This window comes from Daucus carota, chromosome 5, assembly GCF_001625215.2.
Source record: "Daucus carota subsp. sativus chromosome 5, DH1 v3.0, whole genome shotgun sequence".
NCBI classification, from domain to species: domain Eukaryota; kingdom Viridiplantae; phylum Streptophyta; class Magnoliopsida; order Apiales; family Apiaceae; genus Daucus; species Daucus carota.
Window position 1 is genome coordinate 18788594 of NC_030385.2, and position 15423 is coordinate 18804016.

General features: G+C 34.0%; 2 protein-coding genes across 2 annotated transcripts; both read left to right on the plus strand.

The window, feature by feature from the left end:
• The first annotated feature begins 280 nt into the window (after positions 1–280).
• On the plus strand, positions 281–1112 carry LOC108221912 (cold shock protein 2). The gene has a single exon (XM_017395770.2). It carries the CDS (start codon positions 431–433, stop codon positions 1004–1006), a length of 576 nt encoding a protein of 191 aa, XP_017251259.1. The 5' UTR covers positions 281–430; the 3' UTR covers positions 1007–1112.
• Positions 1113–3296: 2184 nt separating this feature from the next.
• LOC108221908 (pathogenesis-related thaumatin-like protein 3.5) lies at positions 3297–4802 on the plus strand. The gene is made up of 2 exons (XM_017395767.2): positions 3297–3464; positions 4030–4802. The coding sequence occupies exons 1-2, from the start codon at positions 3416–3418 to the stop codon at positions 4695–4697; spliced, it is 717 nt and encodes a 238-aa protein (XP_017251256.1). The 5' UTR covers positions 3297–3415; the 3' UTR covers positions 4698–4802.
• The last annotated feature ends 10621 nt before the right edge of the window (positions 4803–15423 follow it).

Sequence of the window (15423 nt, forward strand, 5' to 3'; positions counted from 1 at the left end):
AATCAAGGCAACCGAAAAAAATAAGATCGTAAATCATAATCTTGAGTAGGGTCATTTTGAGCTTCCACCATTCACTTGTAAGCTCGAGTATATGAGGTTAGACATGAAAATAATATGGATAAAGTTTTTGCCGACTCGCATGTCTTGAAATGTAATACGGGGGAGACATCAAGAACAAGCGGTTCTCCTAAGCAGATTTCCCGCCGCCAATCAATGTCTACAGGGGTCCCACTCACCCAATCCTAAAACAAAATCTTCTGACACACATTACTTCACCTCATATCACTCTTTTATGGAAAACAGATAGTTGTTCCTTGTTGCTATACTCTTCTTTCACATAGAAAATGCTAATCTGAAGCTCTGTATCGAGTCTTACAAGCTGAATAGCCGCAGGCAGGCTTCTTAGTACTTATTTTTGGAGAAACACTCAATGGCTGAGCAAGAAGGGAAGAAATTAAGTGGTATTGTGAAGTGGTTCAGCTGGCAAAAGGGGTTCGGGTTCATTGCCCCGGATGAGGGTGGTCCTGATCTTTTTGTTCACCAGACAGAGATCAGGACTGAAGGGTTCAGGACTCTCAGAGAAGGTAAACGAGTCGAGTTCGTGGTGAATTTGAGTGAAGATGGCAGGAGCAAGGCTGCTGATGTAGTTGTTTTACCCGGAGGAGGAGGAGGAATGAGAGGCCGCGGTGGGAGGAGGGGATATGGGAGAGGGTACCGCGAACGCGGTGGTGGTGGTGGCCAGAGAAATGCAGGCAGTGGAGTAGAGTGTCATAACTGTGGGCAACTAGGTCACTTTGCGAGGAACTGTTATGAAGTTGGAGAGGGTGTGAGTAGTGGGAATGCAGAGTACAGCGGTGATGGTGGTGGGTATCGAGGTTATGGTGGTCGTCGTGGTGGTAGGGGTGGGAGGGGGAGAGGGAGGGTGGAGAGTGGCGGTCCTCGAGTTTGCTACAATTGTGGCAAGGAAGGGCACTTTGCAAGAGACTGTGTTGAGGAGCCAAAGTGAGGTTTTCAGGTTGAATTTTATACATTGTTGCAAGGAGATTCTAATTTTCGGTACTTTAATCAAAATGTAATTGGTTTTTCTTTACGTTAATCTCGTCCTTTTAATCTGTGATGGCTTCTTTTTTTCCCATATCATTGACAACATATATAACACAAAAATTCTTCATTTGATCTGATCTGATCTTGTAATGTATTATTCATTCAAGGGTAATGTTAAGGGTATCAAGTTGATTCCAAATTTATCTTCACAGGTCACTCTGATGCATCAAATTCATTCTGAAATTATCTTTACAAAATATTTGACAAATTTTAGTCAGGAGAGTTATTTACATAGACAGAGGTATAGTAGTCAATGCTAAATTATCTACCCGATATTTGAGAAACATTTTAGACCTCTAATATTATCGCATATTGTTTATCAAGAGGTATTTTTATAAGATTTCAACTAAAAAAGGACTCATTTGAATGAGGAGCTTTTTAGAAAATCTGTGAGCTCTCAGTTGATAGAAGCAGAGATAAGGTTTACTTATATCTTATCAACCCGGACCCTACTTGACAAGTAAGCTTCAGGGGTATGCTTAATTGGTCCTCCTTTACTTGAGAAAAATAGTCCACTATATATAGCTGTAATGCTTAATATGTACTCCCTCCGTCCTCCTGAATAGTATACATTGGGGGACGGGGACGCGGCACGGACTTTAATGCTCCTGCAAAGTGTAGTTGTGCAATCTATTTTTAAAATTTTTCTTTTCTGAATTAAAGTTTGATTGTTATATTTTTATACAGAAAAAGAAAATCTCAAAAATAAGTTACGGAACTATATTTTATAAGAGCATTGAAATGCGTGTCGAGCAGTTAAAAAGAAACGTATAGAATTAAATGGGACAGATGGAGTATTATTTTAAACTTTATTGTGCTATGTATTTCTATACAAGTGGGAATAAAAGGATACGTGATAGTTTATCAAAATTCCTCTGCATCTTTTCTATTCTCATCTAATTTTTTTTACTTCACATAAACTTCTTGTTTGATATTCTTCTTAGCTGATTAGACATGATGAATTTGTGCCAAGTTTTTCTTAATTCAATCCTCAACCACATCGTGTTATACGGAACAATGTAAGCATTCCAGACTGCCACTGATAAATCCTGATAACTCTAACTTACTCATCTCCAAACTGGAACTTCTAGTAGGTTATTTTTAATTAAAGACAGAAAAGGCTGGAAGTTAAACATAAAAGTTGGAGACAATGGCCGTCTGAAAATTGTGTATATATGTTGTTAATTCAAGTTTCATAGCCCCCTTGGGTTGTGGCAAGGTAAACAAAAGTTTCATATTGCTTATATGCTACTCTGCTTCATAAAATATAATTCGAGACAGAAAATTTACTAGTTGTGCCTAGATTCCAGGTACAAATTGAAGATCTCATGCACTAAAAATTATGGCGAGTTTGCAAGGTGTCCCAATACCTAAAGGTTTTGCTTGATTGTTTGTTCCGATTATGATCTAGTCAGCCAGCAACACCTCAGACCTCAGTCCATAAGGTTCGTGAGGCGGAAGGTCTTTGAATATCTAACATAGAAGCAGTTAATTACTTTACTTTCAGGAAATCTCATCATAGTATTTTTCACTTTTCAAGTATAGTGTTTTAAGAAGCCGCCATTCACTCTCTAGGTGGAGGCCCTCAGCATTATGCCAAAGTTAAAAGCTCTAATTTTGTAATATAACTAAGTGTTCAATTAGACCTCCTCCCCCTCCTAGCACTTCCCAGAGGTATACAACTTGCATGAAGGCTTCTCTGAAAGAGCAGAAAAGTAAGTTCAAAGTTGTATAGTGAGAAAGAAGAGTGGAAACACTTGAATGCTGTGGCTCCACCAAAAGCAAAAGAGGATGAAGCTACTAAAAGAATCGATTTCCAAGTGTAACTTTCACTATTAATATGACAAAAATAAAAAGAAGAAAAAGATTGAGTTCCTTCGTCAAGTAAAGTGGTGAGCTAAAGGATGGCAGGTCTTCTGCAACTTACATTCATTGTGCTTCTCGATTCTTTACGTGCTCTACAATATCTTCTTTCATACATGATGATCATTTATATATCATGACCATCACCATCACCCCATACGATCTTCATTTAAAGGGGAATGTGCGTAGTCTGTACAGGATTACAAATAAGAGTTGTCTCTGCAGAAGATGCTCTGACTTGTGTGAAGGCTTCTCCGAAAGAGCATAAAAGCAAGTTCAAAGTGAGTGGAAACACTTGAATGCCGTGGTTCCACCAAAAGGGCATAAAGCTGAAGTGAAAATTCTAAAAGAAGAATCCCACCTTAGCTTCTGCTATTAATATGGAAAAGATCATGTTCCACTTAGGAACCAAGAGAAAAAAGATTGTGTGATTTTGAGAAGCTAAAGGATGGCAACTCTTCTACCACTTCCATTCTTTGCACTCCTTGTTTCTTTAGGTACTCTACAGTTTCTTCTTTGCTAAATGCTGATCATATATTAACATCTTCTCCATCTAAAGGGGAGATGTATAAATATAGTGTGTTCAATATATTATTCATGATCTAGTTAGATCATGGAAGATGCGGTATATATATTATGGGCTTTTTTCCAAAAAACCAAGATGCAGAATTTATTTTCAAAAATACGGTGCAACCTCGTTTGCAACGCCAATAACATGAAATTCAACTGTGTTGCAACCTCAATTGCAACTTTGACCGTATTTTTGAAAATAAGTTTGAAAATATGGGTGTTTTTGCAAATTTCCGTATATTATAATTCATAAGCTGGGAATTTGGCTCTGCTGTTTTTAAGCAAACAAGACTTTGTCAGAGTCTCTTGCCATCTCAATAGATTTTTTCTCCAAATATATATAAAATAATTAATCATTATGTAGAGCACCTATAAATTTGAAATCTGTTTAGCAGTTATGCTTTTTCTATGATCAATCTACCAGTGCGACATAACACTAACAGCCATATATAATTCTCAATTTCTCATGAATTAGTTTTGATGCATCAACAGGAATAAATATATCAGAATGTGCTAGAACTTTCACTTTGGTAAACAAATGCAACGAAACAATCTGGCCTGCAATCACCCCAGCAGAAGGCTTTGGCAGTGGCGGGTTTACCTTAAAACCGACTGGATCAAGAGTACTACAAGCCTCAGTCGGGTGGTCAGGTCAAATCTGGGGAAGAACTGGATGCCATTTCGACAAAAATGGTAAAGGAATGTGCCAAACAGGGAGATGTGGCAAATCCCTACATTGCAAAGCTACCGGAAAAACACCAGCTACATTTGCTGAATTTACTCTTTCCACACCGGATTTCTACGACGTAAGCCTTGTTGATGGATTTAATTTGCCAATAAGTGTTAAGGCGATTCACGGCAAGGGAGATTGTAGCAGCGCAGGATGTATTGGGGACTTGAGAGCTAGTTGTCCTAAAGAGCTTGCAGTTAGAGCTAATGACCAAATTGTTGGTTGTAGAAGTGCATGCCAAGTGTTCAAGACAGATCAATATTGTTGCAGGGGAAACTATGGGAATGCAGCTACATGCCAGCCAACATTTTATTCAAAGAAGTTCAAAGAGGTCTGCCCTGCAGCTTACACCTATGCTTATGATGATCCTAGCAGCATTTTTACATGTTCGGGACCAGATTACATAATCACTTTTTGTTCTAGCAAGTGATATTTGAAAATCTATTGCAATAACTATTTTATATCCCTGCATTTTCTGTTTTTTTACTTGTTTCGGTGAATCTATTATAAAAAATTTGTATTTGGTTGATAGATACTCCTTCCGTCCCTTTTTATCTGTCCATTTTAGAAAAAAAAACACATACCAAGGAATAATTGATTGTATGAACTTTTTCATTAAATACCTCTAATTAATATCTTGAAAATGGTGGAATACCCCTACTTTATGTCTTGAAAACATGAATTCAACCAAGTTTTAAATAAGTCAAGCCTTGAAAATTGAAATTATGGAGATATATTTGAAAAACTATCATTAAATTAGTTTTGAAAGTATAAATAGACAGATAAATAGGGACAAATTTTTACTTCCTAAGTGGACAAATAAATAGGGACGGAGGGAGTAAGTTTTAGCGCCCGTTTGTTTAAGAGAAGAAGAAGCTACTTCAAAGTACTTCTGTTTTTCTTGACTCGTTTGTGTCAATATGTAAAACACTTTTAAGAAGTTGAAAATGATGAGCTTCTACTTTTTTTCAAACACTTTATTAATTTATTTACTTCTCATTTCTAATCAATTTCCTTATTTTAAGCAAAAAGTAACCTTTTTTAAAATTGCCCAAAGACCTCTTGACTTCCTATACGAAGTGCAAGTTACAAAGGGGGTCTAGGTGAGTAACTTCTCATGATTTGTAGGTAATTAAAGTTTCAAGGAACTTACATCTCCCCAACTATAATGTCAACCAAATAATTTAATCAAGTACTACTTCTCGGGGATTCTTACTTCGAGCATCTTCTGGAGACTCTTTTTTCAAACTCTTAAGTGAAAAAATAAAGAATCATTGTATAAATTAGAACTTCCATAGGCTTTTCAAAAAATTAAGAGCTCATTCTCTCTCATCTTTTTTAGAAGTGACAATGGACTCTTAACTTATTTTTATCAATAAAATTTTCTTTTGCTCCAATTCATTCCGACTTTTGAATGTCGATCTTTGTTGTCCAAAATGAATAAAATATGATAAAGAGAAGAAATATGGAGAGAATTGTTGGAATTTATACTCTTAACTTTGTACAAAATTGCTAAGAGTCATATTTGTTATCTTATACTACCTCCATCCCAAAATAGATGAGCTAGTTGACTTTGAACACGTAATTTTAGATGCATTGACCGTCTAGTTCTTTAATTTTTTAAATTTTCTTTCGTAAACAAAAATTTCATATTTAAATTTTTATTTGCAAAAAAAAAAATATTTAAAAATAAATAATGTAGCTATGCAGTCAATGAGCCTTAAAGTGTGTGCCCAAAGTTAACGAGCTCATCTAATTTGGGATGGAGCGAGTATCTAGGAACCATTTTAGAGACAAGATATAAACACTCTATTTATTTACATGTCAACCAAACAAACACTTATTTTCAAATTTTTCTCCCATCATTTTATATAAAGAATTATATTTTAAACTTTTTTAAATAGGATGATGCGTCAAATATAATATTACTTATCTTCATATTTGAAAAAGTAAAAAATATTTTTGTACATGATATGGATCATCAAAATATAACGGTAAATATAACGGTGACTTGATAATTCTCTATACCAAGTTTTAATGTTTTACTAGCATAAAAGCCCGTGCGAGGCACGGAGCTCTAGTTTTTGCTGTATTTTAAATAATATTCATATATCATTATATTATTCTCGTACGGACTTTGAATTTGTATTATGTTTTAAATAATATCCGTGTGTCATCATATTGTTTCGAGCGTAACTATTATGTTTTACTTTTTGACAAAATATGTAAACATGAAAAATGTAATATATGCAACCTAATAGCATTAATAGTAATAATAAGTACTATTCCCTCCATCCCATTTTATATGACCCTTATTCCTTTTTGAGACATCTCTAAAATAATGAACTTACTATACTTACTATTTTTAAACACTATTTTTCACTATTACACCCACTACTTCTCTATTATATACTCTTTTATATTAAATAAACACTATTACACTCACAACTTACCACCACTATCTCAAATCTATTATTAAATTTTGATATATTCCACCACTTTACCCACTTTCCAACTAAATTTACTCTTTTTTACTACATTTTTCTTAATCTCCGTGAAAGTGAAATAAGGTTACTTAAAATAGGACGAAGGGAGTATATTTTTTAAAAAAATTATAGATTAAAAACTACATTTGAACTGATATTTCTATATTCAAATTCGTTAGGATATAGAGACCATTATCATATTATCAATGTTCAAAATTATATTCGAAATTAATACTGAAATTTTAAATTTTAAATATATTATACCTCATTAAAAGTATCTGTAATTTATTGTTGAAATTATTAAATTATTTCAACTAATATACCATGATTTTGATGAAAACTTGTTCTTGATATGTGAATTACGATATCCTAAATCATGATTAAATGAAGATGTGTGGTCCGCGTTGCCATACATTTATTTCTTCTTTTTTGAGCGTACGTTTGCATAATTGTTAAAGTGATACATGATGGAGCAGATCATCAACACATTCTTTTTAGCATATGTTGCACACATTTTGTATAAATAAAATTTGAAACATATGTTGTACGTAAAAAGACACGTACCTTAATTTATTATAAAAGCATCAATTGAACTACTAACCGTATAATTGCAACCCAAAAATTTCTGACACTTTTGATGTGTCTTATCCTTTTATGTTTCATATCAATTATATAGTACTTCAACGTATTATATTTTTATTGTTAATTTAAAAATATTAGATGATTATTACTTTGATACAGTATGTTATAACATTATCTCGTTATAAAATTTTAATTTTCTATAATTAGTTTTTTGAGCTTGTCTATTAAGACTTTTAATGATTTTTCATGTAATCGTTATAAAACAGATCTCAAAGAAATGATTTTCTAGAATTTCAAATAGTAAAAAGAGAGTAGATATGAGTTAGGCATCATGAAGTTCATAAAACCATAAAAGATTTAGTTCAATTAGTCGTGTAGTTACTTTTTTAGCTTTGTGCAAACTCACATGTTTAAATATTTTGATACTCGTATTTGTTAGGAGTGATCAATGTGGCATATCATATTCAATTGTTAAAGATCAAGTCATATATTCGATATTTTGTATTATGAAAAAACTTTTCTTGTTCTAGTCCTGTTTAATCAGATATTAGTTTTCACCGTATCGCGTCAGATTATCCGGTTCAGAATTAATTATATTTTATTAGTTTAATTTGTAAATGATTAATTTAACTGTAGTTTGAATCATTTTATTTAACTGGTATGTTATATGTTGGATGATGGCATATTAAAAATTATAGTTTTAAGACTTTAATATATATAACTTATTTCTCTGTGTTATTTTATTTAATAAAAGTAAAATTTATAACTCAAATCTTTTTAGTAGTTCTCGTAAACGCGTTTTATTATTATGTGGTTGACTTTTGATTAACGATATAAAATTTCCTTAAATTCACCTTCATATCACAAGTTATAGTATTTCAAATACATATATCATCAAAATTATATCATTAAGATATATTTTCCGACACCAAATTTGATGTATTGTCACTATTTTTTATATCTATAATTTCTTTTAAAAAAGAATTAGTTACACATCAAATTCTGAATTCATAAGTTTAAAATAAAAGAATATTCTAAATAGGAATATTCTTCCAGTCACCTTATTTCGTGTTCTCCAAAATATTGTAATCTCTTTATAAATCGCCTTTTATAATAAAAGAAATTAATATGACATAGCCCATGTTGAAATCCCATCAATTTTTCCTTTCAAAGATGCTCGCTCAAACCTCAGTTTTTGTGCTTATTTCTCACATTCATGACTTAAAAGTTCTATAATATTGTATCGGTGCTCGTTTAAACTATTAAGTTAGATTTGAATTCGTTCATTTTTATTCGAATACGAATTATATCTATTTTTTGAAATCTGAATCATGCCACGAACCCGATTATTCATATTCTTTTTCAATTTTAAATTTATTTATGTAAATAATTAATTTATAGATATTAATCTATCATGTAAACAATATATGAGACTAAACTGAAATAATAACTCATCCCAAATAAATAAGATATAGAAACGAATATAAATACAAAAATTTTAAAGTATGTAATTAATGCTTTTGAATAACAAACTAATTGTTTGTGTAGCTCAAGTGGTTTGAGTGATGTATTTGTATTGGAGAGGTCTTGAGTTCGAGTCTCATGGATAATATCTTTTTTATATATATAAGAGGTTAGGTTCGGAGTTAGGCTCAGGTTCGGAGTTAGGTAATTTATTTCAAGTCATATATTCGATATTTTGTATTATGAAAAAACTTTTCTTGTTCTAGTCCTGTTTAATCAGATATTAGTTTTCACCGTATCGCGTCAGATTATCCGGTTCAGAATTAATTATATTTTATTAGTTTAATTTGTAAATGATTAATTTAACTGTAGTTTGAATCATTTTATTTAACTGGTATGTTATATGTTGGATGATGGCATATTAAAAATTATAGTTTTAAGACTTTAATATATATAACTTATTTCTCTGTGTTATTTTATTTAATAAAAGTAAAATTTATAACTCAAATCTTTTTAGTAGTTCTCGTAAACGCGTTTTATTATTATGTGGTTGACTTTTGATTAACGATATAAAATTTCCTTAAATTCACCTTCATATCACAAGTTATAGTATTTCAAATACATATATCATCAAAATTATATCATTAAGATATATTTTCCGACACCAAATTTGATGTATTGTCACTATTTTTTATATCTATAATTTCTTTTAAAAAAGAATTAGTTACACATCAAATTCTGAATTCATAAGTTTAAAATAAAAGAATATTCTAAATAGGAATATTCTTCCAGTCACCTTATTTCGTGTTCTCCAAAATATTGTAATCTCTTTATAAATCGCCTTTTATAATAAAAGAAATTAATATGACATAGCCCATGTTGAAATCCCATCAATTTTTCCTTTCAAAGATGCTCGCTCAAACCTCAGTTTTTGTGCTTATTTCTCACATTCATGACTTAAAAGTTCTGTAATATTGTATCGGTGCTCGTTTAAACTATTAAGTTAGATTTGAATTCGTTCATTTTTATTCGAATACGAATTATATCTATTTTTTGAAATCTGAATCATGCCACGAACCCGATTATTCATATTCTTTTTCAATTTTAAATTTATTTATGTAAATAATTAATTTATAGATATTAATCTATCATGTAAACAATATATGAGACTAAACTGAAATAATAACTCATCCCAAATAAATAAGATATTGAAACGAATATAAATACAAAAATTTTAAAGTATGTAATTAATGCTTTTGAATAACAAACTAATTGTTTGTGTAGCTCAAGTGGTTTGAGTGATGTATTTGTATTGGAGAGGTCTTGAGTTCGAGTCTCATGGATAACATCTTTTTTTTATATATAAGAGGTTAGGTTCGGAGTTAGGCTCAGGTTCGGAGTTAGGTAATTTATTTGCTCAGGAGGGAGACTTGACACGAACCTGTTGGGCTACTATATATATATATATAGAGTCATGCTCCAGTGAGAACCAATCTTATGGTGAGATATGAGATCTAATCTCAGCCACTCATTTAAATACATTATATTCATCACTCACCATTCATTTAATATTTTAATATTTTATCATCTTTTAATTCAACTAACTATCACCTTCAACCACCGTTGACCACCACCACCATTTCCGGCGACCACCACCACCTCTGGCGACCACTAGAAAATCACTGCCGGCAAACATAAAATCACCACCGTAAAATATAAAATCACCACCAGAATACTAAAAATCACTGCCAGAAAACCAAAAATCAATGCCAGAAAATTAAAATCACCACACTTCCACCATCTAAAAACCACCACCGCCACCCACAAATCTGAAAAATCACCAAATACAAATTAAAATCACCATAGGAAAATCACTAATTTCAGACCACCACCACCACCATCTACAAACCCTCAAATATAAAAAATCATTAATTACAATCAATTGACCATCACCAGCGTCGTTTTGATGTTTCCGGCGGCGGCTACGACATCGGTAAACTAGAGTGTTCGAGCTCCGTCCTTACACCTCCGACGATCTGGATGAGTTCACTCGATCTTAACGGCTCCGACGATCTAGACTTCTTTGACTGGTGGAGGAGGCGATGTGGCTTGGGGCTAGAGATGAGAGAGAGAGAGAGAGAGAGAGAGAGAGAGAGAGAGAGAGAGGGGAGGGAGGAGCAGATCTGGTGTTGTGGCAGTGGTGGCCGGGGCTGCTGGTGTGTGGTGGTGGTGGCCACGACTGCGATGACGGGAGGAGATGACGAGATTGGATAAGAAAAGAGCGGGGAGGGAGGACAAGTGGCGCTGAGATGTGGGTGAGGAGGGCGGCCGGTGGTGGGAGGGCGGCCGACGGTGGGAGGGTGGTGGAGGGGAGACAATCGAGAGAGAGAGGAGGCAGTGGGTGGGTGGGTTATAAAATGTGTGGATGTGATTTAATTTAGGGATAAAAATGTGGGGCTGAGATTAGATCTCATATCTCACATTAGTTGGGGTTCTCATTTGAGCACTTGCCTATATATATAATATATAATATATCTATACTATACTATAATAAGCCAACATAGGGATAATTTGTAGTCCTACTTTTTGTTCACGTTTTTTGGTTTGGTCATTGTTTTTTGGTTTGGTCTTTTTATTTTCTTCGATTAGTACACTATTACTTAAAAAAACAGCTCCTGTTAGAGTTCTATCTCATGCTGGACATTGGTTTTCCAAACTAAAGCAAACACTACAGAAAACCTCTGTGCGTATGATTTTCTGCTGTGCCATATTTTGTCTTCTTTAAGGTAAACATCTGGTTTTCTTTGTTTTCTCGATTTGATGTGTATGTTGAACAATGACTTTTGAAAAAAGTGGTATGCATTATACCTGTTAGAGGAGTTGTATAAACAGTATATCATTGAGATTATTTTAATGATCCAAACTTTTTATGTGAAATCTTCTTACAATGCTTGTGTGAATGGGATGTTTATATTTTTATTGACCTAGACGCGGAAAGTGGTTGGTTGTTTTAACGAGTGACGAGCGAACTCCGTAGCTGGACCTCTGTCTTCCTCTCCGTCTCGACGATTCTACTTTTCATTCCATCTCTCAAGAACTTCATCCCCCTGAAGGTTTGTTCGTCATACATATATATGAATATGAGTTCTATATCTTCTGATTAACTAGCTTTCTTTGTTGTTCATTGTTTATTTATCTTAAATTTAGTAATTTAGTTGCTTCAACTTGTTATATTGGTAAGTAGTTTCAGCTGCCTCCAAGCCATGAAAAAACTAAGAATGAATCATGCACATAAAGTGTTATATCTGAGAGTTGTTTGAAAAATTAACTCACTGTGTTATAAAGTGTTCCGGTACTTCTTAATTTTGTTTTGTGTATACTGGACAAATTTTATTGGTATGCAAATGGCTGGTCTGAATTGATAATCATAGTGCTTTTTGATTCAGTCAGTAAAGCACTTTCCTGGCTAGCTATCTCAGTTTATCTATTTACCCAAGTGCAAGACTTAAGTGATGTTAAGTACCCTTTGTTATTAAGGGTGTGGTGGTGTGTTTTCTTTTCGGCATCTTGTTATTGTCTTGTTATAGACTATGTATACTACAATATAAGCCAGCCTTTGCCACTTCATTTTGTGATTTCAGATGCCTTAGATATAGTTATAGGATTGTTCCTATGTTTGGTGGGGTTTTCAGGATATATTGAACCAACTGAAAATGGTATTTTTCAAGAACCCCTTTTAAGTGCTGATATTAGTAGGGTACCTGATGGTGAAGAGTGCAAAAAGTCCAGAGGGGGTGAAACTGTGACCCCTTATGCAAGTGCTAATATATTCAGTCTTCTTACTTTCTCTTGGATCGGTTCTTTAGTTGCATTGGGATATAGGAAAACGTTAGACATTGAGGATGTTCCTCGGCTTGCAAGTATTGATAGTGTTAAAGGTGCCTTTCCACTTCTAAAAGATAAATGCGGTGGTGATAATAGTAGTTTGACCACGCTTAAGCTGGCGAAAGCACTATTTTATTCCATGTGGAGAGATATCTTATTGACAGCATTTCTTGCAATGATAAACACGGTGGCCTCCTATGGTGGTCCATACCTCATTGATTCATTTGTTCAGTACCTAAATGGAAGCAAGAACTTGAAGGAAGGGTACCTTTTAGTATCTGCATTTGTCATTTCAAAGCTTATTGAGTGTTTGACACAAAGGCATTGGTTCTTTAAGGTGCAGCAGAATGGAACCAGGGGCAAGGCAGCTCTTATTGCATTGATCTATCACAAGGGATTGACCCTGTCATGTCAATCAAAGCAGGGTCACACCAGTGGGGAGATGACAAATATCATGACAGTGGATGCTGAGAGGATTGGTGTCTTGGCTGGTACATGCATGATTTATGGCTGGTCATCCTTGAAGTTGGTCTGGCGTTGATGATTTATATAAAAATCTAGGGCTGGCTTCTGTTGCTTCATTGGTCACAACCATTATCGTGATGTTGCTAAATGTACCATTAGGGAAATTGCAGGAGAATTATCAGACTAAGCTAATGGAATCTAAAGATCATAGAATGAAGGCAACTTCTGAAATCTTAAAAAACATGAGGATTCTCAAGCTTCAGGGCTGGGAAATGAGATTTTTGTCTGAAATTTTGGATCTTAGAAAGATTGAGGCTGGGTGGTTAAAGAAGTTTGTCTACACTAATGCCGTAGTTACATTTGTTTTTTGGGGTACTCCGACGTTTGTGGCTGTAGTAACTTTTAGTACATGTATGATTCTCAGGATTCCACTTGAATCTGGAAAGGTTTGGTCTGCTCTTGCAACTTTTAGAATACTTCAGGAGCCTATTTATAATCTTCCTGATACAATATCAGTAATGATTCAAACTAAAGTTTCACTTGACAGAATTGCAGCATATCCGAAGAAGAATGAGATTTGCATGGAGCCAGCCATCAGATCTTGCATAGTAGTAGTACAAACAGTAGCCATATATAAAAATGCCAGTTGAGCCACCGCAAAGAAATGACCTGCACCAAATTAACACAAATTGCAATTTCATATTGACTCCTGAATGCATATTTATCAAACTCACTGACAGTTTGCTGAAAATAAGAAGAAGACCATATATAGAGGCTGCGCCAAAATATTGACACAGAAAACGAAAACAACAAAGCTTGGTTTTATCAAGAAACTTTTGTACCTCCACCACCATTCATGATCTTCAGCATCAAGTTGAAAGCAGAATGATGAAGCATGGAATTCAGTTTTGCTATTTTTACCAGCAAGTCCACCCATCACAAGCAAAGGCGAGGTCACTAAAGTCCATATAAGGGTTATAACCACAATTGTGCCGAAAGGAAGTTCTGCAGTTGAGCTATAAAATATGGCAACAGTATTGAGGAATTCCTCACCTGTTAAAAAGAAACTGAACGACAATAAGGTCATCAACTCTGTTCAAAGATTTAATCGACATGAGTGCAAAATCACAACATTAAATAATAAAATCTGGAAAGGTTTTGTCTGCTCTTGCAACTTTTATCCTGGGGGAAGGGCCATAGATTTAAGATGGAAATGAGCATATGGGAATGCTGTGAGCTACTGAACAATGTGGTGGATGATAGTGATCCTGATTTGGATGAGCCGTAGATCGAGCATCTTCTGCAGAATGCTGAGGCTATCAGGAAAGATTATTCGGATGGAAATTGGTTGCACTTGACTGCTCTTATCCATGGTAATCATATGTTAAACCTAACTTTTTAGTCTTACTTAAAAAAAATTATTGTGTCTCTTTCTTTTTGACAAGAATTGCTAATTTAAAAACCAAACTCAATTTTGCTTCATTGGGACGAAGGCCATAACAAGAGGTCGAAGATCCGAGCCTTGAAAAATACTCTGATTTTCTGTAGTTTACCTTACTGTCTAAATTATTTGCCTTGCACAGTGATCTGATATTTCAGCTCTATTTTGTACTGTACTAATTAAAATGAAGAATGTTTGTTCAAACTTCGGTATACAGTTTTATAATTCTGTTTCTGCAGTTTTGTATTTTGTACTCTGTAGTTTACACATTATATTTTGCAATATGCCGATTGCCCATATCTTTTATCCTGCAATCTCTTTTGTTGCTGCTGCAATGTAGCCACTGCAGTGCAGTTGCAGTGCAGACTGAATCCACTGCTGTGCGGTGTGCAGAGTTACGCTGCCTGATAATAAAATATTGCAGATTTTTAAGTTAAATATTGCAACTTGGTAAACTTAGAATTCTCTGAATTATAATCAGTGTGTAATTACAAGAATATCTTTGCGCGCGTTTCATGGTAACTTCGAATTCTTGCACACTCGACCATAGAGTTGGTCTTTATGCTTGCATGCCTGTATATTTATAGTAAAAGATTGGGTATACTTTTTAAGCAATTATTAAGTTAGTGTTGCTCACTTGTGAAAACCATTATATATGAGTTCAACTTCATCATGCAAGAACATACTATATGTGTTTTGCTCAAACACTTGATATGTAATAGTCTAATAGACCCCTGCAATAACTTTGATCCAGTAGATAACCACTGGAAATATTATCAGGGTGTTTCTATATTTCAAATTTAAAGATTTAAGGAAGAATTAAATGTTTTTCA

What these genes read in the sequence shown, in the direction of transcription:
- LOC108221912 (XM_017395770.2), top strand. Translation starts at nt 431, where the DNA reads ATGGCTGAGCAAGAAGGGAAGAAATTAAGTGGTATTGTGAAGTGGTTC.
- LOC108221908 (XM_017395767.2), top strand. Translation starts at nt 3,416, where the DNA reads ATGGCAACTCTTCTACCACTTCCATTCTTTGCACTCCTTGTTTCTTTA. An exon ending in TGCACTCCTTGTTTCTTTAG is followed by an intron (nt 3,465 to 4,029) that starts GTACTCTACAGT and finishes ATGCATCAACAG; the next exon opens with GAATAAATATATCAGAATGT.